Source organism: Heterocephalus glaber, unplaced genomic scaffold (assembly GCF_053883595.1).
Source record: "Heterocephalus glaber isolate CG9 unplaced genomic scaffold, H.glaber_assembly_v1.0 deba00000594, whole genome shotgun sequence".
NCBI classification, from domain to species: domain Eukaryota; kingdom Metazoa; phylum Chordata; class Mammalia; order Rodentia; family Bathyergidae; genus Heterocephalus; species Heterocephalus glaber.
Genome location: NW_028258151.1, coordinates 21,842,398 through 21,866,009, shown reverse-complemented (window position 1 = coordinate 21,866,009; position 23,612 = coordinate 21,842,398). Strand labels below are relative to the sequence as shown.

The 23,612-nt window shown below is 41.7% G+C and overlaps 1 protein-coding gene and 1 non-coding gene across 7 annotated transcripts in view; both read right to left on the bottom strand.

The window, feature by feature from the left end:
- Positions 1 to 19,215, bottom strand: part of Tcp11l1 (t-complex 11 like 1) — a 42,044-nt gene extending 22,829 nt beyond the window's left edge. Inside the window, exons 1-6 of one of the 6 annotated variants that reach the window (XM_021264387.2) lie at positions 18,390 to 19,213; positions 14,661 to 14,832; positions 8,078 to 8,210; positions 5,967 to 6,087; positions 5,139 to 5,359; positions 1,170 to 1,306 (exon numbers count right to left, since the gene is read on the bottom strand). In XM_021264387.2, coding sequence (XP_021120046.2) covers positions 1,170 to 1,306; positions 5,139 to 5,359; positions 5,967 to 6,087; positions 8,078 to 8,210; positions 14,661 to 14,808 — 760 coding nt within the window. In that variant the 5' untranslated portion in view covers positions 14,809 to 14,832; positions 18,390 to 19,213. Of the gene's footprint in view, positions 1 to 1,169; positions 1,307 to 5,138; positions 5,360 to 5,966; positions 6,088 to 8,077; positions 8,211 to 13,082; positions 13,199 to 14,660; positions 14,833 to 18,076; positions 18,368 to 18,389 lie in introns of those variants that run through there. The other 5 variants (XM_021264388.2, XM_004852074.3, XM_021264384.2 and 2 more) reach the window with 5 other exon arrangements.
- A 4,167-nt stretch (positions 19,216 to 23,382) lies between these two features.
- Positions 23,383 to 23,486, bottom strand: LOC147829540 (U6 spliceosomal RNA). Its single transcript, XR_015449039.1, has one exon. It is a non-coding gene; the product is annotated as a U6 spliceosomal RNA (small nuclear RNA).
- Between the last annotated feature and the right edge of the window lie 126 nt (positions 23,487 to 23,612).

Genomic DNA, 23,612 nt, shown 5'->3' with positions numbered 1-23,612 from the left:
CAGCTTCTGAGCCATCTTCCTCAGCAGAAAGCTTTCTCTGAGGCCCACTAGCCTTGGAAACCTTAGCTTCCATGTGGTGGACATTCTGGACTCCAACCGACCAAGGACTGCACTGTGCTTCCGCTTCAGCAGCGATCTTCACTGCACCCTGCTTCCAGGACCTGCTGCTGCTCCCGAGGTTTCTCCACCCATGAAACTACACTGAGTGCCTGCTGAATGTGTGGTGCATCATCCTCTCTTCTCCACTCCTCTGCTCTGGTCTTTCTTGACTCCTCCTGGCCCCAGCAGCCAGCAGCCAGTCTGGGGACTGATGAATCAACTGTGTGGGGCACCGAGGTAACCCATCTGGTCAAGTCACACAGCGTACCCAGACTGCACCCTGCTGCCGGCAAAGCTGGAGCTACTGAGATCTCATCGTAAACTGGCTCTGCAGACTGAAGTTTACTCAGGACATCAACTGCCAACACAGCAACCAAAAACAGCACCTTAGAAATATAACACAGTTGTAGAGTCTATAGTTATTTGTTTTCCTGCAGTCACTTGACAGGTGCATAAAAATGAGACTTGCCCTGGGTGTGAAACCAGAAGATTTATGCATATTGAACAGAAATAAAGCAGGTGTGGTTGCACATGCCTGGAATCCCAGCACTCTGAGGAGGCTGAGGCAGGATGATCACAAGTTCAAGCCCAGACTGGGGAACTTAGCAACTTAGTGAAAGCCCTGGGTTCAATCCCTAATACTCCCACCCCCCAAAAAAAGAACAGAAGCAAAGTGAAATTTCCTGTTTTCACAGGAAAAGAAAAAAGAATGAACATTCATAAAAAGGTTGTCATGATTTTAAAACCAAGTCCAAGAATATAATTTACCTCACACCAGTATTTTCATTTAAAACAAACAAACATTCAATTTGGACCTTCACTTTTTCATTCCTGCTCACACATTCTACCCACATTGCTCTGGTTACATAAGTGTTTTTTCAATGTGTAACAATTTAGATGTAGTCTTATATCTTGTTGTCAGTCCTTGTCCAAACGAGACTATTCTCATCCATAGTTTTAGTTTTGTTTTGAAAAAAGTATCATTATGCAACAAGCTACAGCAACTAAAATGAAACAAAACACCAACTAAAACACCACCAACAAAAAGCACCCCAGAGCATGAAACATACCTGGCTGCTTCTCCAACAGTTCTTGAAACTTCTTCCTCTCGTACTCAACCGACTGCTGCATGAGGTGGGGTCTGATGCTGGTGACAGCGAAATTGGCCATGTCCACCTTCATTAGGTCCAGCACAGCAAACATTGCCCTGCAAGAAAAGAGGGCATTCAGAAGAGCCTCTCATAAGTATGCATTTCAGGAAAACAGGTGAGCTTTTCATCTCAGAAGGGGTAGCAAGAAAAGTCTGCAAAGTCAAGAGAAAAGTAGATGAAGAAAAACCAATTTAGAAAACGCAAACATTAACGTAATAATTTCAAGACTGCAGTTTTCAGCCGCTTTCTGTCCTCCCCTTCACCTCACCCTCGTCCCCTGAGATCCCCGCACTGCCTTCCAGCCCAGAGAGAATACCAGGTACCCACTCCTGCAGTGTGGAGCAAAATGCAGCCCCCGAGGCAGCCACAGAGCAAGGACAGAGCCCACAGGCAAGGCAAGGGGCAGGCACCTTGCCACCCTGGTCTTTGCTTTCACATACTATATTTTTCTTGGAAAATCAAAAGATTAGACGACCTGGGCCTACTTCCCATCACGGCCCAAATCAACTGGAACTGAGAGCCATTGCTAGCTCCCTTAGACAGGGCATGTGTTGTCCTAGTCTTTGTGTGTGTGTGTGTGTGTGTGTGTGCCATATTGGGGATTGAACCCAGACCGTTACACATGCCAGACAAGTGCTCTACCTTAGAGCTACATTCCCAGCCCTTTGTATTTTATTTTTTTAAAAGTTTTGTTAAATTGCCCAGGCTGGCCTGAAATTTGCAATCTTCCTGCCTCAGCCTCCTGAGTAGCTGGGATTACAGGTGTTTGCTCCCAAGCCTGGTGCAGTTCCTTTACTTGATAATGGGAATTTGACTTTGCTACAAGGTATTTCCCCAAAGGACTTCTCCAAGGAATTCCCCATTTACCTTGGCTAGATTGTAAACCCTTATTATTTTATTAATAATGTCCAACACCATGTCTAGCGCTTAAGAGGGCTCAAAAAAAGCTTGCTAAGTGAATGAAAAAAATCAGTAACTATTTTTAGGCGGTCTTTTCAGTTTTCTTTCTAAACTCTGAAGTAACCTTGCAATGCAGGGCTTCTTTTTTTTTTCCTTTTCTCCAGTACTGAGGATTGAACCAACCTTTGCACTGAGTTATATCCCTAACCCTTTTTATAATTCTATAGTTTGAGCCAGGGTCTTGCTAAGTTGGTAAATTGGCTGGGCTATAACTTGTTATTCTCCTGCCTCAGCCTTCAAGAGTGCTGGGATTACTGATGTGTGCCACCTCAACTGGCAAGAGCATTTTGTTATGTACTGTAGACATGAGAGAGAATATGCTATCTGTTCTCTTTTATAATATCAAGAACACCAGAAATAAAAAATTCTTTCCTCATAAAATTTTTGGAAAGCAACTTACAAGTAACATGCAATGGAGTCCTAAAACTGCTTAGGACCTAACACGATAATCCTATTTCAAGAAGCAATGTTAGTCACATGTGGTGGTGAACATGTGTAATCCCAGCACTATGGGAGGCTTGAGGCAGAAGGATCACAAGTTTGAGCCCAGCCTAGGCAATTTCGCACTGAGAGAGGCCCTATCTCAAAACAAAAAATAAAAAAGGGCTGGGGATGGAGCTCAGAGTGAAGGCCCTGGGCTCAATCCCCAGTACCACACACACACACATACACACACACACACACACACACACATACACACAAAAAAAATCATGTTTGGAGCCTGCTGTGGTAAAACACACCTGTAATACAAGCACTGAGGGAGGCTCAGGTTGGAGGTTTGTAAGCTTGAGTCCCACATGAGCAATTTATCAAGACCCTGTCTCAAAATAAAAAATAAGTAAATAAAAAGGACTGAGATGTAGCTCAGTGGAACAGTACTCCAGGCTTCCACCCCCAGTACCAAAAATAAAAAATAAAAAAGAATTGATCTTTAGGAAATAACCTAAAATACAGAAAAAAGTTTTGTGCACAAAGAATTCACTGCACGGTTAAGTAGCTGATAATTATATTTAATTTATTTGTCCCTCCTAAGGGAGAAAATTAATTCTATCTATGCAAATAAATATTTTGCAGCCACTGCAAATGCTTATGCATAGTTTTTAAAAATCATATAAGATGGGGCCAGGGATTTAGCTCAGTGGTGCTGCTGCCTACCTCGTAAGTGCGAAGTCCTGAGTTCAATCCCCTGTACCAAAAAAAAAAGGGGGGGGGAATCATATAAGATGATTATGAAGGACACCTTGTGATGCTGAAACTGTTCAGTATCTTGACTGTAGGAGGGGAAACATGAACTTAAACTGATGATAAAAGTGTATGAAAGTACATACAAATACATATACAAATAAGTACAAGTAAAACAGCAAGTCTACATCAACTAGCGGACTGTACCAATGTCAATATCCTGGTGGTGATAGTACACTGCAGCTTTCCAAAACATTACCATTGGGGGAAAACTGCTAAAGTGTACTATATTTCTTACAGTTCCTTGTCAGTATATTATTATATCAATAAAGCCTGCAATAAAAAGTAAATTAAATATTTAGAACAGAAAAAGTCAGACCTGCACTGCCCACCCGGGAGGCTCCTCAGGTTCAACTGTACATCCAGACTCCCGAGTGTGGAGGCCACCCGTGTGGCATCATTTGTCACTCAGTGCCTGCAGGGTGGTACCGAGCATCCTCTGAGCAAGAGCACAGTTACAGCCAGGAGCAGACCACCCAGATGTGGGGACAGGCACATCCAAGTGCAGTGGTCCAGCTTAAAAGCCTCAGGTCCCACAGGAGCCAGTATGCTTTATAACTACTCTACATCATGCCTTTGAGGGATTCCCTGAGGGCCATGCCCCATCATAAAAGTCACCCCAAAGTTTGGGGGTCCATACCTTATTTACAGTGCGTTATTCCTTTCAGTCCAGATGCCATGTATGACTCAGAGGTCACTTTCCCTGCAGGCAATGTGGCCTACAATCATTTTGATAGATAATATCTTTATGTGTTTACAGAAAACTAAGCTAAGCAGTTAACCAAAAATCAACTTCTCTTGCTGGGTGTGGACTACACTCCTGTAGTCCCAGCAGTTGGGAGGCTGAGGCAGGAGGACTGCTACAAGTTCCAGGCCAGTCTAGGCTACACAGTGAGTTCAAGGCCAGCCTGAACTATGTAGTGAGACCATGTCTTAAAAAAACAAATAAAATATAATCCTCAAGTAGCATCTTGTTATTCCACTAGCTATATTAGGATAAAAATTACAGGAACTTTATCAGGAACTTTTTAAATATTCAGGGGGCTGGAGGCATAACTCAGTAGAAGAGCACTTGCCTAGCATGCACAAGGCCCTAGGTTCAATCCCTGGCACCACCAAAAACAAAGTTAATATGGAGTATATGTTAACAGGATATTAATGTTAGATTTCTTTAACATCTTGGCTATACTGTGAATGAAAGAATGTCCACATTCTTAGGAGGTAGTTCTTGAAATACGTAAGGGTAAAATGTCACGAAGTCTGTCAATAACCCTCAGAAGGTTGGGGGAAAGGTACATTCATGTATATATGTATAAAAAGATAAAGCAACTGTGACAAAATGTGAAAACACTGGTAGATCTACATGAAGGATACATGAATGCTGACTTAGAATTTAAAAAAAAAAAATTGAAAACAGTGATTGTGGGTTTTATATGGTAAAATTATGGGTGATTTCTTCCTCCTAATTTTCAGTATTTTAGATGTTTGCTTAAATTTTTTTTTTTTTGTACCAGGGATCGAACTCAGGACCTTGCGCCTGCAAGGCAGGCGGCAGAACCACTGAGCTAAATTCCCAGCCCTCTTAAATATTTTTTTAATACCTAAGCACCTAGACTTCAGAAAGTTTAAATCTGAAAACAGGTTTTGCATTTAGGTTCACTGAGTTCAATGAACACACTTCCATACCTGAAAAGGGGCACTATTTCCTTAATGTCCTTTAGGTTCTTAACTTCCTCATCTCGAGCAGGTGCACACAGTGTCCCCATCATGCCAATAATGAATTCTGCCAGCCTAGAAATGTCTAGGGCTCCATTCTCTGCTTCCTGCTTTATTAGATCCAGATCCAAGACTTCTGTTATCTGGTTTCTCAGTCTAGTGTGACCAGGCAGCAAGAAAGATAAAAGTGTCTACAAGAGAGCACAGTTAAGTTTAATCAGTTTCTTGGTCAAACCTTGTTTTGGATTATACAAGAAAGAATGTATAACTATCCAAATAAACCTTTAACCAACTGCCACTGAAAGACTGAACATATTCTAACCTCTCATTCAACAAATCTACAGAGAAATGTCCTTACAGGTTCATTTAGACTAGCTACTGAAGTTTCTATTTAAACTCTAGGTACCAATCACCTGGATACAAGAAACAAATGTTGATGATGGAAAAAGGAGAACGCATTTATTAACGTGAACCTATGAGCCAACTATTGGTTCCAATTCCCACAGATACATTTCTTCTTCAAGACTATGGCTAATGGTATTGCTAAAAAAAGTCCAACACCTAAAACCTCTGTCCCAAAGATCAAATCACTCTTTAGCCAATATAAATAGAATATATCCATACCTATTAAAATTTTATAAATAACCTGTTTTATAAAATAATTTTTATTGTTTTTAAGCCAAAAATAATCCATATTTCTGCAAGTAATTTAGCTTCTTGATCCTTCCATTTCTTTAAAGTCTTCTGGAACAGTAATACAAAGAGGCTGGAAAATTCTCCACAATTTACTCAGCTCACCTCTTTGATTTCTCCCACAAGTTTGATGGCATGGTCATACGTTGGGGGATTTTCACTTAGCTGGACACTCAGGCAATCCCAAAAAGCTTTATGTACAATCTCCTTCACTCTCTTCTCCAAGCTAGAGAAATGGGGGGTGGGGGCAAAAAAGGTCTCAAATAAATTTTTTTTTTTTGGTACCGGGGATCAAACTCGGGACTTTGCACTTGTGAGGCAGGCACCAGAACCACTGAGCTAAATCCCCAGGCCTCAAATCAATTTTTAAAATCACAAACTCTATGGGTTAGGGTAATAAATCTTAAAAACAGTAAGAATCATGAAAAGATTTCCCAGAAATACTTAAACTAGTACACACTTTATTTTTAGTTATTTTTTTTCAATAAGTACCTTATTAGAAAGAATAACTTTCCACTAATGTAGTGGCCAAATTTAGTCCAATTAATAATATGTAACAATGGCATATGATAAAAAGACTACTGGGAAATTCAAGGCTGTTAAATTTTACTTCCCTCTTATGAGCATGTTACCTAAAATATGCATAATTAAGTAGAATAATTCAGCATGTAACACGTGGAAGAACTTTAGTTCGGGCCGAGGATTTAGCTCAGTGGTGCTGCTGCCTGCCTCACAAGTGCAGGGTCCTGAGTTCAATCCCAGGTACCAAAAAAACCCCAAAAACACACAAACCCAGCTTTCATGTCCTAAGAACAAGTACTTCGCTTTTTGTTTTGGTGGTGGTACTAGGGATTGAAGCCAAGGCCTTGTGCAGGCTAAGCATACACTCTACTGCTAAGCACACAGTCTACAACTGAGGTATATCACCAGGACAATTCTTCATTGCAAAGATACTCTCCTTGCAGATATATAAGAAATATATGTAAAACCATATGTTTACTGGGCTTGGTGGTGCACACCTATAATCCCAGAACTCAGGAGGCGGAGGCAGGAAGATTGCCTCGAGTTTGAGGCCAACCTCAGCTACATAGTGAGTTCAAGCCCAGCCTGAACTGCAAAGTGAGATCCTGTCTCAAAAATAACTACAAAAAAACCCACATGTAGATGCCTCCTATTGGAGACACTAGAGCTTGCCAACCTAACAGCCATTTCTCCTTTTTAACAGAATGTCAGTGTTTAACAGGGGAGCAACAAATGCCTATGAAAGTCAGTTATGACTGATCTAATAAGACCATCATGGCAATTCCATTCCCCGTAGCATATGACCAAATCTCATTAACAAAACATTAGAAAAAGTCTGCTTCATGACTCCAGAAAAAGATGTTCCTTCCTAACAAAGAGAGAGTTCTATTCCACCCAGTATTTTCCCTTTTGCTTGGAATGCTGATGTACAGCAGATGCTTGGGAGCTGCAGAACCCATTCTGCAACCATTAGGAACAGGTCAAGAGAGCAACAGAGACCAATCCTGAGTCATGACATCAGTAAATTGCTGAAATAAGGGCAGCTACATCTGTATTTCCTAGGTTCCAAAACAGTTTTTTTTTTTCACATTTTAACATCTTTAAAATATAGATCTTTCTTAAAATCAGTGGCATTTTTACAGTGACATGGAAAGGCACACCTTATAAGCAATAGGGATTTATATTTAAGAAATGACATATGGGGCTGGGGATTTAGCTCAGTGGTTTCACCGCCTGCCTCACAAGCACCAGGTCCCGAGTTCAATCCCCAGTACCAAAAAAAAAAAAAAAAAGATATATGCCAGTCACTAGGGATACTGAGAATAAATCACAGTCTTTGTATTCATGTATTCTAGTGAAAAATGCAAGTCAACCAAGGGCTACAATACAATGGGATGGTTACAAAGAAGTGAATGAAACAATGCAATGAAAAAGCAAGATGAGGCAGCTAAATCCTACCAAGCAGGGAGATTACATCAAAGATTTTCCAGATTTTCAGACCCTTTATTGGCATTTTGAAGCATCAGTGGCCTTCAGATCCACTTTCAAAGTCTAGTTATTCCTAGTTTGAGAATATTTTAGTAATACAATATAAAAGGAAAGATGCACTTGATTGGCATCAACTGAAAGAAACATTTCCAGAATCAGGAAATAACAGCATTGTGCTAAACAAGACACCTCACTAACCACCTTACCTGTCCTTTGGTAGTTCAACTGGCTTAATCCGAAAGTCTCCATTTACCATGATTTCATGGGCTAGAGCCATGTTGGTGACTCCTTTTGTTGTCTCCAAAAGTTCTTCTACTGTCACAAATCGAAGAGGACTAGCTGCAAGAAAATCCCAAGGTAAACGATTTGCTTCTTCAGATTAGAATTTCCATGAAAATAAGGAGAAGACACTGGTTCTGGTACCAGGCAATAACTTCAGTTATGCCTTTATTAAAATGTTTTCAAACAGCAAAAGAATTTTAGCTTTTTTATTTTTTTATCCTAGAATGCTAGGAGTAAGGATCATTTGCAATACTCAAAATATCTGGTTTTTACTAAGATGAAAGATGACTACGTTATTTGGTCAATGAAAAATGATTACAGCAAACTGGAATTCAAAATCTTAAGTTATAGATGCCCATTATCCCAAAAGCTAAGGGTTTATGTTCTAACACTTCTGCTTCCTATCTGTCCCTAAAAGAAAAAAAAGAGGAGACACCAGATTTAAGATCTCCTTTGCTTCTAGTGGCAGTGTATTTTTTGCACTACCACTAACATTATGCCAGGAATGCATCTCTCCAAATTAAAACACCAATTAAGTCTCAGGACATCAGGTGCTGTTTAAGCAATGCTAATCCCATAGCCTACATAGGACACTAAGATAGAACGAGAGCTCTGTGGCTTACACTAATGAACAGAGCAGAAGGTGTGTGACACAAGAATTTTGCATAATGAAGGCCCGCTGAAACAAAAACTGAAAAAGAGTCACCTTGATGTCTCACTTTCCCACTGCCCTGCTAAGTCCTGTAGATTTTATTTCTCTATCAACTGTTTAACAGCCTGAAAATTGGTCTCTCTACTTCTCTTTTAAAGTTTTATTATTATTTATTTATCTATTTGCAGTACTGGGAATCGAACCCAGGGCCTTTGTGGTGGGCTATATCCCAATACATCTGTATCTATTTTTTATTGGGAGACAGTCTAAGTCATTAAGTTGCCCAGGCTGGAATCCCCCTGCCTTAGAATGCTGGGATTACGGTGTGTACACAGCTTTCTCTTTTGCTAAAGTTTGAGATTTGTCTTCCAGAAAGAAAGTTCTCATACAATTTTTCCAGGTTTCTGAACCAAAGAATAAGGGGTAATTCTTCTAAAAAGTCTATGACAGTGGTTCTCAGACTTCAGCCTATATGGAATCAGAGGGAGGGCCTAGGAAACAGATTAGTAGGCCCTCTCTCTGGGTCTCTGATTTAGCAAGTCTGGGGCAAGCCAGGAGAATGTGCATTTCTAACAAGTCTCGGGTGGATGCTGAAGACCCCAGAAACCAGTCTGAGAAGTACTGGCCTGGGAGATGAGTACATTAACTTTATGTGACAGTGTTAAAATCAGAAAAGTAGTATCACAGGTTTGCCCAAGTTTTAACAGTTGTAAAGTTCTTAGTGTAGTGAAAAATTATTTTCCTTCTTTTAATTTTTTCTTTGTACCCACACAACCAAAAGAAACCAAAGAACTGGTTGTCTGATCTAGTAAAAATCTTTATTTGATCACATAAAGGGAAGTTGGAGCCAGGTGTGGTGGCACCTGCCTATAATCCCAGCACTTGGGAGGCTGAGGCTGGAAGATCGCCATGTGTTGAAGGCCAGCCTGGGCTACATAGTGAGTTCAGGGCCAGCATAAACTACAAAGTGAAACCCTGTCTCAAAGACCAAAAAAAGGCCTAGGGATTTAGCTCAGTGGTGCCTGAGCCTGCCTCGCAAGCACAAGGTCCTGAGTTCAATCCCCAGTACCAAAAAAAAAAAAAAAAAAGTTGGGGAAATGCTCAAAATTCCTCTTACAAAATTATTCTCAGTATTCCCAGAGAACATTACTAATACAAAATTACTTAGTTGCACTGCCATTTAAATTTATGAAAACTTCCTGCTCTTCAGTAATTTTAGGCATCCAGGTAATGAGGAACACTGTTGTTTTGTCATAAATGTGTGAGATGGAAGGAATTGGGAGGAAATTTGGCTTCTTCTAGACTCTGCTGAGTATGACCTTGAACAAATTACTTAGAATGTTCAGGGCAGAGGTTTCTCCATAAGCAAAAAGGAAGATAGTGAAACTAAAAGATTTCTGTTGGTTTTGTGGTACAAGGGATTGAAACCAGGGTCTCACACAGGCCAGGCAAGTACTCTACCACTGAGCTACATCCCAGCCTGTTTCTTCCTTTGTTTTGTTTTAAAATGTAAGACAGGATCTCACTAAATTGCCCAGGCTGGTCTCGAACTTGCCATCCACCTATCCACCTTCCTCCACCTCCCAAGTAGCTGGCAGGTGCCACCACACCCAGCTAAGGATGTTCTGAGAAAGATGAGAATCCTCCAAATTCTAGGCAAGTATGTTCTTGGTATTTAAAGCATACTTAGGACAAAACAGCTGAGAATATCAGGAAACCAGGAAGAATAAAATTTTCAGAACCTATTAAGAAGATGATTGCTATAGTTTAGATCTAGACTGTCCTTCTAATGTCTCGTGTTCAGAGGTGAGGCTTTTGGAAGGTGGTTGGATCATACGCCGCTACACTCATCAGTGGACTGATCCATAAGTGAGTACATAGCTGAAAGTGTTATTAGGAGGTGGGGCCTGGTTGGAAGAGGTGTGTCACTGGGGGTTTGCCCTTGGAGGGTTTATTGCCCTCCCCAGCTCCTCCCTGCTCTCTCTGCTTCCTGGCAGCCAGGAGATGAGCTCCTTTCCTCCACCATGCCCCTCCACCACATCATTTCTGCCTTGAAGCCAGCCCACGATGGACCACAACCTGAAAACCACAAGCCTTCTTACGTTGTGGGTCTAGGCATTGTGTCCAGGTATTGTGTACCTGACTAATACACTACTTAAAAATCAGACTTATAACAGGAGGTATCTGATCAAGAAAGATAAAGGTTACAATTCTAAGATATGTCAAGATGTGTTACAGATCTACATACAGAGGAATTATTCATTGCATACAAATTACAGTGTTGTGGGATTTTGTGGGGGTTTTCGTCTGAGAGTTCTCAAATTTACCACTTTCATAAATGAGAACTTGTAAAGATGCAAGTTGGTAGACAATACAACTTCATTTTAATTTATAAAGAGAACATCAGTTATAATAAGAGCCATGAAAAATGGTAAAGTTACACATATTTTTCCATGGAGTTTATTATACAGTAGAGAAAGCTAAACTGCTTGCTGAGCATGGTGGTGCACGCCTGTAATCCCAGCACTTGGGAGGCTGAGGCAGGAGGATCACTATGAGTCTGAGGCCAGCCTTGGCTACACAGTGAGTTCAAGGCCAGCCTGAACTGCATAGCAAGATTCTGTTGCAAAAAAAAAAAAGAAAAGGAAAGCTAACCTCCTGCTGAATTTTGTTACATCTTTTGTACACTGATGTCCTGTAAGAGAACATATTAAGTTAAATATGTCCTTTGGGAGGCTGGCAGACAGATTCCTAAATAAAATGAAGTTCTAACTCAGCATGGTTGTAAACTACCTTTTCTATTAAGGGGCCCTAGGATCTGAGACATCTACACACTCTAAAGAGATGCTTCTGGTCACATAAATAGATGGGGATTAGTGGAGGGCAGATAGCAACTATTACCCAACAGCTACCACAGAGGGAGTATGGTAAAGGGAGGGCAAAAGGTATGCACAGTACTTCTTACACTGGATGCAAACTGCTCAGCAATGTCTTCCTCACTAGACTTAGATGCATGGATGACACTAAGTTTTTACATATGCAAAAAGTTTAGTCATGCACTTGACAAATGTAAAAACTCACTGTCATCCATACATCCAAGGATGACTGGCATCCACTAATTTAATCCATTAATTAAACTTCAGTCAGTTAGTAACTTAGAGTATATTAGTTAAACTCCTAATTAGTAGACCAGGAGAAAGAGCAATGAAGCCAAAAGGAGCACCTGAGAGTACTGACTTAAAACTCATTTTAGTACGTCCCTGTATTAGTCCATTTTCCATTGTTATACCTAAATATCTGAGGCCAGGTACTTTGCAAAGAAAGGCTTATTCTGTGGACAGTTTTTAAAAGTACAAGAATATGGCATCTGCTCGACCGCTTAGGGCCTCATGGCAGACAGCATCATAAAGGCAGGAGTGAGTATAAAGAGAATACATGGTCAGAAAAGAAGTCAGAGTGAGATTGAGGGGCCAGGCTTACTCTACCTATTTCTCAGGAACTAACTAGGGTTCCACAGGAACTACACTGATCCCTTCCGAAGGCAGTGCTCCTCAATGACCTAACCACCTCTTCAAGGTTCTACCACCTCAAGATCAACACAGTAAGCTGGGCATAGTGGCACATGCCTGTAATCCCAGCACTCTGGGAGGCTGGGACAGGAGGATCAGAAGTTCGAACCCAGCCCAGGCAATTTAGCAACTTAATGAAACCCTATCTCAAAGTAAAAATAAAATAAAAATGCCTTGAGATGTAGCTCACTGTGAAGGCCCTGGATCCAATTCCCAGTACTGTACAAAAAAAAAAGTCACCACACTAGGGACCAAGCCTGTAAAATAGGAACCCTTGTTAGACAAACCACATCCAACCACAGCAGATGTCTATGAAACTTTAATGAAAGCTCCCATCATGTTCTTCCTAAAAAATGCACAGACATTACACACAAATGTTATTGTACTTTTTTGGCTATTCCTAGATCCTTAAAAACTTGATCATAGGTTCCAGGATAAGTGCTCTTCTTAGTGACATAACACAATCTCAACATGGCCTAGTGTTCAGCTGAACAGTAATTTGGTGTCATGTGATTGAACTGGCAGAATGCCAAAGGCAAGAACATCAATCAAAGAATGACTGAACATAAAACAAAAGTCCTTCTTTACTAGATGCTATGAGCAATAAAACAATCGTGTTAAACATCCTGTATTCATCAACTTTCTGTTACTGTAACAAATACCTTAGTTAAATCAACTTAATAAATGAAAAGGTGTATTTTGGCTCACAGTTTTGGAAAGTCAGTCCATAACCAGCTGGATCCATGCCTTTGCGTCAGTAGTGAGGCAGCACATCATGGTGGAGAGCACATGGTAATAAAGTTGCTTGCCTCACAACTAGGAAGCTAAAGGGAGGAAATGGAAGGGGGTAGGGTCCTTTAATCTTCCTTATGGGCATGGCCCAGTGACCTTATTTCCTCTCCTTAGACCTCACCTCTAAAAGTTTCCACCACTTCCCAGTAGTGTCCTAGGCTAGAGACCAAGCCTTTAACACACAGGCCTTTAGGGGTCATTTCATATCCAAACTATGGAACCTCCACAATACATTACAGCAATCAATCCTGCCATCATAAATCCAACAGATGACATAATATTAGTAGCAGCAGTAACAACAACTAATGTTTACTGAGCATTTATTATGACCAAGCATTGTTCTAGGTGCTGAATGTGAATTAATTTCATCTTCACAGCCACTCCAAGAGATAGGTATATTTAAGACCTAACATATGCACACAAGATCACGCTCTTAACAGCCTGTTTCCCTGGACACAATTTGTCCCAGCAGTAGTTTGTTAAAAGTAGTTTGTGATAATAAATCACAATAAAATGGGGTCCACTAATGTTTACTCTAATACTATATAGACGAATAAATAACCTGGGAAGGACTATGATCATTTCAGAAGAAACCCAGCTCAAAACCCAAAAAATGTTTGCACTTCTTCCAAATACGAAGAATTACTAATCATCTGCAGTTCTGAGAGATAACATCAATACTGACATTCTTAGACTATGACACTCCTCTTGAAAATGTTTTTCTTTGGACTCACTTCAAAAAGCTTGAGGGGGGGATTTAGCTCAGTGGTGCTGCGCCTGCCTCGCAAGCACAAGGTCCTGAGTTCAATCCCAGTACAAAAAGAAAAAGAAAAAAAAAGCTTGAGTATTGCATTCTTAATAAAAGACATGAGTTGGTAGAATTGCTAGGAATAAGCTGAAATTGCCCCCTTTCATCTAGAAGCTTGCTCCTGCCAGGGATCTGAAAGGACTTCATCACATTCATTCAGCAAACTGAATCCCTTCACCTTTGCGGGAACTAAGCCCCTAGGCAGTGAATTTAGGGTATGGTGAATTCATTTATTTTTTTTTTTCTTTAACCTGCACAAGCCTTCTCCAGGCTAGAATCAGCCTCAGAGTCTTTAAATACTCTTAGTTAGAACTGTAGTAATTTGCACTCCACATTCCTATTTCTCAGAGAGCAGTTTAGAGAAACTGAAATGCCCTTGATGCTGGAGAAAGACACGGACATTCTGGATATTATATCATTTTAAAATTTTAATTTTCTCATGCAATTAAAAACCCACAAGTAACTAGGCTGTCAGTTGAGAAATTACTGCCATTTGTAAGTGCTAGTTATTGGCAATGTTCTGACATTATCAGACATTAGGTGTAAGCCAAAATAAACCTCTCTTTCCTGAAAGAAAGAATGAAAGATAGACTGACTGACTAGCTCAGGGCCACATGCACAAGGAAAGAGAATAAAAATACCATCTGAAAACAATTTTGCTTCTAACCAAAGTCAAATTTACTTACAGTGAGGTCTTTGTACCCTCTGGGGGCTAGGAGAGTCTGATTTTATATTTTTCTGTAAAGCTTCATCAGAATGTTCCACAGCACCTTCCAGGCCCTGCTCAGAATCACTTGACTCGTTTATATTGGACTTGTCAAGGTTTTCAGACATTCTCAATTAAGTTTATTCACTTTCCTAGGAAAGAAAAAAAATGAGTCAAAAGTGCTCTAGCTCTGTCACTAACTAGTATCGTGACTCTAGGCAAATTATTAATCTCTTTGGGTTTCAGTTTTCTCCTCTGCAAAATAAAAGAGCTTGCCAGGATCTTATCCAGCTACAATATTCTACTTCGATGATTAAATGGATACTAAGTTGGGCATGGTGGTACAAGCCTGTAACCCCAGCATTTGGGAGGCTGAGGCAGCAGGACTGCTGCTAGTTGTAGGCCAATCTGGGCTACCCAGTGAATTCAAAGCCAGCCTACACTACAGAGCAAGACCCTGTCTCTTAAATAAAAGATTAAACAGATACTTACAAAATGGCACTTATTATTTCTCGTATGTATAGACCTTAGAGAGTAATATGTAGGAATATTTTTATTTCCCTCATGAATACCATATCACAAGAACAGAGGGTTTTAAACTAATAGACAACAACACTATGAACTACCTGCTTTCTATTTTAATCAAAAGAAGTAATTCAATCTGAAATGTTTTACTTTCATCCTTGAGAAATGACTGGAAAATTCCTTGCAAACAATTTTTTGTTTGTTTTTTAGCAGTACTGAGGATTGAATCCAGGACCTTGTACACATTGCCTCAGCTGGCCTCCAACGTGTGACTCTCCTGCTTCAGCCTCCTAAGGAGCTGGGAGTACCCAAATTCCCCACCCACTCAGAGGTGCTACCACGCCCAGGAAGAAAATGCTTCCAAGTGAATACAAAGGGCTCAAGAGTTGATTCCCTGATCCTATCCTGTGGGAAAAACACCTGCAGATGCAAATAGAGGTAAATACTCTTTAAGTGTTTAGGAGGAATGTGTGAGGCAAAGATTTTTATTAACTCGTTGCCAGTCAGTAGGAAAAGATCATGAGTGAAGCAGGAAGTTGCAAACAACCATAATGTGTGTGATTAGGCAAGGTTTTCATTTTATTAGTTGTTGGTTAGAACAGAACATCACTTGACACCTTGGTTTGGGCCTGTTAATAAAGGACTCTTAGTTACAACCATGTTTTGTCAAGCTTTTCCCTAGGGTTCTCTATTCCTAGGGTGTTTCTGACTAAGGGAGAAGACAGACACAGTATTTCTGCATTTACAGTTCTGAAAATAATTAACATTTATACCATTAGCACATTATCATAAAACATTGCGACAAACAGCAATTGCACTACATTACACATCTGGAAGAAAATCAAGGGATCAAAAGAAATGTCAACTGCTTTAGAGAGGTTTGGCAGACTCTTGAACAATTAGGAAAGTATCACTTGACACAGTTCTGTGAAATTTCCGAGACCTCCATTAAGAAGAATGAGTGACTGGAAATGTATTATTAATATGAAGTTTGTTTTAATGTATCTCCCCTTTCTAATCCAATTTTACCTTCCAACATCCATCTTCTCACTGCCCTAAATCCTATTAGTGTCTGGAAATGCTCCAAGACCCAAACAATATCATTACCAGTGTAATGTATGAGAAAGGAAAAACAAAAGCACTTCTAATTTTATTTTCCTCACAAGCTGAGAATCAGGAGCACAGAAAAGATGAAGTAATTCATTCTGAGCAGCTAGGAGTAGAGAAGATGCCTAGGTCTCTAATCCTGTTTCCTAAACCTACCCCTTTCTTTTAGGATCCAGTTGAAGTCCTATCTCCTCCCAGGACACTTCCTCCAACCTCATTAGTGTTTGCACTTTTCTCCAACTCCTGCAGGGCTGGTGCTAGACATCTGGCATTCATCACTTCCTTCAATTCCAAAGAAGCTTAACTAAGGTCTGGAGTGGTGGAGATCGCCTGTAATCCCAGCACTTGGGAAGCCCAGACAGGAGGAACTCAACATGCCTGTTGAAGGCCAGCCTGGGCTACATAATTCAAGGACAGTTTGAACTACATAGCACGACCCTGTCTCAAAAAACCTAATAATAGCCGGGTGTGGTGTCCCATGCCAGTAATCCCAGCACTCTGGAGGCTGAGGCGGGGAGATTACTGTGAGTTCCCGGCTAGCCTGGACAACATAGGAAGATCCTGTCTAAAAAAACCCCTAGTAATAATAATGATAAAACTTAAACAGGAACAGAAAGATGAAATACATAGTCTAGAAAAGAGACAGGCAGGCTTACAGGGAACCATAATGAAACTCAAGCCTTAGTAGCATTATGAAATTGCTAGTCTCATTAGCAGAAGGAGAACTTAATTCCACCCAGGAGGAGGTTGGGAAAACATTCCCAGGAAAGATGACATTTGAGCTGACCTTTGATGTGTGATTCCCGCCCCCCCCCCCGCCTCTGTTTTTATTTTGTTTTTGAGACAGGATCTCGCTTTGCAGTTCAGTCAGGCCTTGAACTCACTATGTAGCCCAGGCTGGCCTCAAACTCTCGGCGATCATCCTGCCTCAGCCTCCTGAGTGCTAGGACTACAAGCATGCGCCACCACACCTGGCTAAGCTGACCTTTGAAAGTAGAATTTCACCCAGTTATAAAATATCTGGAGGGGGAAGGAAGGTGAAAAGAGGGGCATTTCATCCAGAGAGGGCAGAAGCCAATGAGAAGTTTGAAGCAAAAATGAGAAAAGTGGCAGGGGGTAAATTGGAAAAATGGTTGGGTCTGATAATAAAAGCGCTATTTTGTTGTTCTTTTTAGTACTGGGGATCACACCCTGGGCCTCTGCACCAAGCTACATCCTCCATTTTTTTATTTTGAGACAGTGTCTCGCTATGTGGCTAAATTGCTCGGGCTGGGCTCCAACTTGCCTCCTGCCTAAGCCTCCCCGAGTGCTGGCGTGCTAGGGTTATAGACATATGCCACTATGCCTGGCTAATTGTTTTTTAAAAATTCTTCACCTAGATCTTGAGCTTCTTAGGAGACAGGACCAACCACACTCCCATATATGCACCATATGTATAACTGCATCACCTAAACAGATACTAAGTATTTACTGACAGGGATGAATTCCTGTGTCATCTCTGATGTCACTGCATTTAGGCATGCTGGGAGTTGGTCTGGGGTCCAATTCTGGCTCTTTATTACTTGCGTTTTCTCCTCTATACAACGGAGCTACCTCCCTCCTCATATGGGGAAAGAGTAAATGGGGACTGTGTCTAACAGAGGCTGGCACACAAGCTTTCTACCAGAGGTAACTATAATGAAAGGGCTATAGGATGCATCCAGGAGGCATTTCATTGCTCTCAGTGCACTCATTTCATTCAACAACCATCAACCCCTACCGTACCAGGTAGGAGATCCTCGCGCTTCCGCGAAGACCCACACCAGAGACCTCCCCACAGGAGCAGAGGGGGTCCGTCCAGGGACGCTGAGAATCGCTTCCTCTGATGCTCAGTGCCCCCAACTCCCGGGATCTGGATTCCGTTGTAAACAACAATTTGGGCCAGGGAGGGAGTGGCAGGGCCGGAGCAAGCCAAGCGGGGCGCCCGCCGTCCCAGCCTGTTCCTCGTCTCCCCCAACCATCACTAGGGCCCAGCCCGGCGGGAAAAGGCGAAGAAACAGCAGTACTTCCGACCTGGCGCCTCGCGCACGCCGCTCACCTGCCGCGAAGTCTGCGTCGTCCCTCCCGCCGCTCTCGCCGAGTCAGGCGGGACGGGCGCTGGGGCTTAGATAGGAGCAATCCGCGACGAGCAGAGCAGTTCAGTTTCTGCCCTTCGGACACCTCATCCCTTTCCTCTCTGCGGGCGGTCCTCAATGTCCTGCTCGGGTGCCAACGGCCACCGTGACTGCTTCCCAGCGTCGGGAACGGGCAGACTGACTTTAGTCAGAATGCGGCCGACCAACCTAGGACAGAGCCATGTTTTCGTACGGAGAGTCGGAAGGCTCAGTCCCCAGCCTGCTGAAGGGGCTCAGTGAACAGTGACTCGGGAGCTGGGCGGCGCCATGTTTCCGTACGGAAAATGGGCGTGGCCAGGTGCCGGCCGAGAGAACTCACTGGGCAATGGCTCGGAGCCAGGAGTAGCCTGCTGCGAGCAGGGAAGCGCCATGTTTTCGTACGGAAAGTAGTAGGGGCATCTGGACACCATGGTATTGCCGGCGCCGCGACGGGAAAGAGGAAAAAACGCGCGGAGTCAGTTAAAGAAAGGAAAAGGAAAGAAGCAATCGCATTTCAAACCTTTCCCGCCCAGATTTTGAAATATATGCCATCATCTTTGTATCTACACAAAGTTTATTCCTCTTCCCTCATTTTGGCTGTTATAAAAGTCATGCCCAGCGTTTCCCATATAGCGACGTCTCAGTGGCACTCGGGTTGGTTTCTGAGAGTCATTATGGTACTTCTAGTGGCTGCTCCGTGATGTCTGTGGGAAGACTGTCAGCTCTGGAAAGACGGAGGCAGAGGGGTGGGTGGGTGTGTGTGTGTGTGTGTGTGTGTGTGTGTGTGTGTGTGTGTATAAATGGTTCCCTTAAGAGCTCCGTTCTGTGCAGGTTGTTGTAAGCAACGTGAACGCTCATGGCATTTTATGTTTTGTCTGTGTTCCAGAAAACAAGAACATTTTCCCGAGGTATGTTAAACCCATTTTAGAGCCTCGTATGCTTAGGTCTAGGACTGTGGCTATTGTCAAGCTTGACTGAGTTGCTGCTTCAAGAAAACTGCTTTTTTGGTCTGCAGCAGTTAAAAAAAAAAAACAAAAAACCAACCTGCAAATACAAATAGTTGTGGTGCCCTATTTTAAAAGATAGAAGGCAAGTGATTTAACTGTTCACCTTTTTAAAATGCTTTAACTGAGTATGAATGATGCATGCCTTAAAATAAAGGCAATAAATCTACATGTAACTTACGAAACTTGTTTAAATAACTGGAACAAACCTGATGGATAGATTAAAAGCTTTCAAAACACTGAGTATGTTAAGCACCCACACCACTTACCAACTGGTACATTATTTTTGCTTTAAAAAAAAAAAAAGTGGGCCAGGGATTCACCTCAGTGGCACCGGGCCTGCCTGGCAAGCCCAAGGTCCTGAGTTCAATCCCTGGTACCAAGAAAAAAAAGTTCTCAGAGGAAGATTTGCCTAAAAAACTGTGACTGTTAAGATTCACAAACATTCATTTCACACTCTTGAGTCCAGACTAATGTACCACAGTTTCTAGTTTAGAATGTGAAGGGTCAGGATTCTAAAACCATCATCTAAAAGCTCTGAACTTGAGGCCAGGCAAGTAATAAAAGCTTCCAAGAGGATTCTAATGTGCAGTCTGCCGGGCTAGAACCACATGATAGCAAGAGATCCTTATCTTCCTTGAAGGATTAACACTTAGAGGACACTGACAATACTAAAACCACTCTGATTTAGTTTGGAATAGTTTATCTGGGCAGGCGGGGTTCCCGCCTCCTCCTGGCCAGCGGAGCGAGTGGAGGCTGCAACCCGACCTGGCTGGGTTTCCTCGTCGCCGCCGCTGCCACCGCGCGAAGCCCCCCGGAAAGTGCTGGCCATTTAGGCCCGAAAACGGAGGCCGAAAAGAGGGAGAAATCCGGAAAAAAATCAAGCAGAAGATTGAGCTGCTGATGTCAGTTAACTCTGAGAAGTCGTCCTCTTCAGAAAGAAATGCTTTCTCTGACCCAGTGTATTGATTTCATGGATTGGCCTGAGCCTCAACAGAAAGCTCCTTTAGTTCCTCCTCCTCCACCTCCTCCACCACCACCACCACCACCAGACCCTACTCCCCCAGAGCCAGAGGAGGAGATCCTGGGATCAGACGATGAGGAACAGGAGGACCCTGCGGATTACTGTAAAGGTGGCTATCATCCAGTGAAAATTGGAGACCTTTTCAATGGTCGATATCGTGTCATTAGAAAGCTAGGATGGGGGCACTTTTCTACTGTCTGGCTGTGCTGGGATATGCAGGGGAAAAGATTTGTTGCAATGAAAGTTGTAAAAAGTGCCCAGCATTACAAAGAGACAGCCTTGGATGAAATAAAATTGCTCAAATGTGTTCGAGAAAGTGATCCCAATGACCCAAACAAAGACATGGTGGTACAGCTCATTGATGACTTCAAGATTTCAGGCATGAATGGAATAGTTTATCTGTAAGCTCTGATACATATTTTGGTGGGTTTTTTTGATACTGGGAATCAAACTCAGGACCATGCACTCACCAGCCAGACAAGATGCTGCTGAGCTAAATCCCCAGCCCTCTGATATGTTTTGAACTATTTCTTTTAAATATGGAAAACATGTTGAGCCATGTACCAGTTTGTTTAGTTTTTTTTGGTTGTGACAGGGTCTCACTCTGGAGGTCAGGCTGGCCTTGAACTCATGGACGTCCTCTGGCCTCAGCTCCCCAGCGCTGGGATTACAAATGTGCGTCACCGTGCCTGGCCTGTTCCAGTTTGATCTTTGCTTTCAAGGACTAGAAAGTCAAACTACCTCAAGGGAAAAGGAGTTCAGTGTGAGGCTACAGGGGACTGGGAAAAAGGAGACAGCTGCTCTTGGAGGTAAGCTGCTACCCTGTCACCTCCCTGAAGCACTGGGAGGATCTCTCCTCACATCTCTGCTTTGTGCTGGTTTTTCTAGTTTCCTAATTGCAGCTCTCATAACCAATTTTTCTTAAAATTTTATCCTATTTTTGCTTATTAACCATAGACTGTTTACTGGTGTTTTCCATGAGATTGTCATTCTGTTTGAATGTTGCTGCTTCTAGAACCATGTACATCATTAAGCAGTTCCTTTTGTCTTCCCCTCAAGGTGTTAGTTTTGGTTGCCAAATAATCATGCTTCTTAATTATGTGCAAAATAAAGATTGTAAATCAGCACAGAGTTGCTCTGCCAACTATTTTGTCTCACCAGTTTTAGTAGCTTGTTTCTGAAAACTTCCTCTCACGTAAGCCATGAATTATCTTTCCTCTTTGTAAAGAAAGCTGCCCCCCCTTTCTTTATGCAAGAAAACTTAATTTTCCCTGCTTTATGTGAGTTGGTATTATGCTATTATATTACAGATATTAGCCCTCGACCTTCTTCCACTTGAAGACTAGCCAGTATCAGTTATATCAGAAAACAAAAATTACTGATAATGTCACCATATTAGTGTGTCATTTTTAAGTTTTCCCTACCTCTCATCAAAAAACTATGTTAAAATATAAAATTCAGGGCCAGGGATTTAGCTCAGTGGTGCCGCTGCCTATCGCAAGCACAAGGTCCTGAGTTCGATCCCCAGCACCAAAAAATAAAAATAAAAATAAAATAAAATTCAGCCTCATAATACAACCAAAAGGTTAGGGATGAAAAACTTCAAATTGTATTTCACATTGTGTTAGACTGCTTTTCTACTTACTAAATATGTCTTGACAGTGCAGTGGTTCTGAAATAATCATTAGTTTAAAAGTTAAAAAAAAAAAAAACTTTAGCTCTAAGGATCAATGTACAAGGATAAAGGACATGATAAAGGAACTATAGCACAGCTGGCTACAGTTAGGCTAAAGTACATATTTGCATGAGAAAATTATGGTCAGGGTGTGTTTTACCCACCATGATGCCCCCTTGTGGGTTAAGGTTAGGTTTTGCATTAGTTTTAGGGTTAGGGTAAGCTTTTGGGTGAGGATTAGAGTTAGAGAGTAGGGTAAGGTTTCAGTTTAGGGTTAGATGTTGGATTTGGGTTCGGACCATGATAAAAGACATGATAAAGGACAGGCTAGGCTTACAGTCAGCAATGTAGACTGTGGGAAACTCAAGGACAAATAACCAGGTTTACTCAAAAATAGACCGAAAAGGAGAAGCATGGAGAAGAAAGAAAAACCAGCATGGTGACACACGCCTGTGATCCCAGCACTTGGGAGGCTGAGACAGGGGGATCACCTTGAGTTCAACGCCAGCCTGAACTACAAAGCAAGACCCTGTCCCCATCCCCCCCCCCAAAAAAAACAAGAAAAGTACCAACAGATTAAAGAGACTTAAGAAACAAAGAAACACATTAATCAGTTGCAATTTATGGACACTGTTTTGAATAAACTATCAACAATCATTTAAGATCAGAAAGTTTGAGCATTAACTGCATCCTTGATATTAAGGAATTACAGGACTTATGAGTGATAATACTGTGGTTGTTTGTTTGGTTGAGACAGGGTCTCCCTATACAGTTCAGCCTGGCCTTAAACTCACTGTGTAGGCCAGACTGGCCTTGAACTTGCAGCTACTTGCCTCACTTCCTGAGTGCTGAGATTACAGACATATGCCACCATTCTCAGCTGTAGTTGTTTTTAACGTCCTCTTTTGGTCACACATACTGAAATACATGAAGTAATAAGATGTCTGAAATTTGCTCGGGTGGACCCATGGAATGGGTAGAGATGTAGATGAAAGATTGCCCATAAATTGGCAATTGTTGAAATTGGTTGATGGGTACAAGTAGGTTTTGTATATGTTTGAAATTTCCCATAATAAATTTCAAAATGTGATGATGTTTTCGGAAGCACTAGGATAGTCTGATTTCTGACTTATCTATAATTTGTGGTAATCCATTTTATCGTAGCCTAAATTTCCATCTTGCATCTTTAATTAAGGAATACCTCTTAAAAATAGACGTAGAACAGGTAGTTCTCGAAAACCATGGAATGCTTAATGAATTTGCATGTCATCCTTGCACAGAGGCCATGCTAATCTCTGTATCGTTCCAATTTTATTATATGTGCTACTGAAGCAAGCACTAACTCTAAAAGTATAAACCACACTCCTATTAATATGGAATGGTAGACCTCCTTACTGTTAAATGCCTTCTTATATAATTACATCTCAAATCATCTAAATCCCTATAATGTTGAGCCCTATAAACT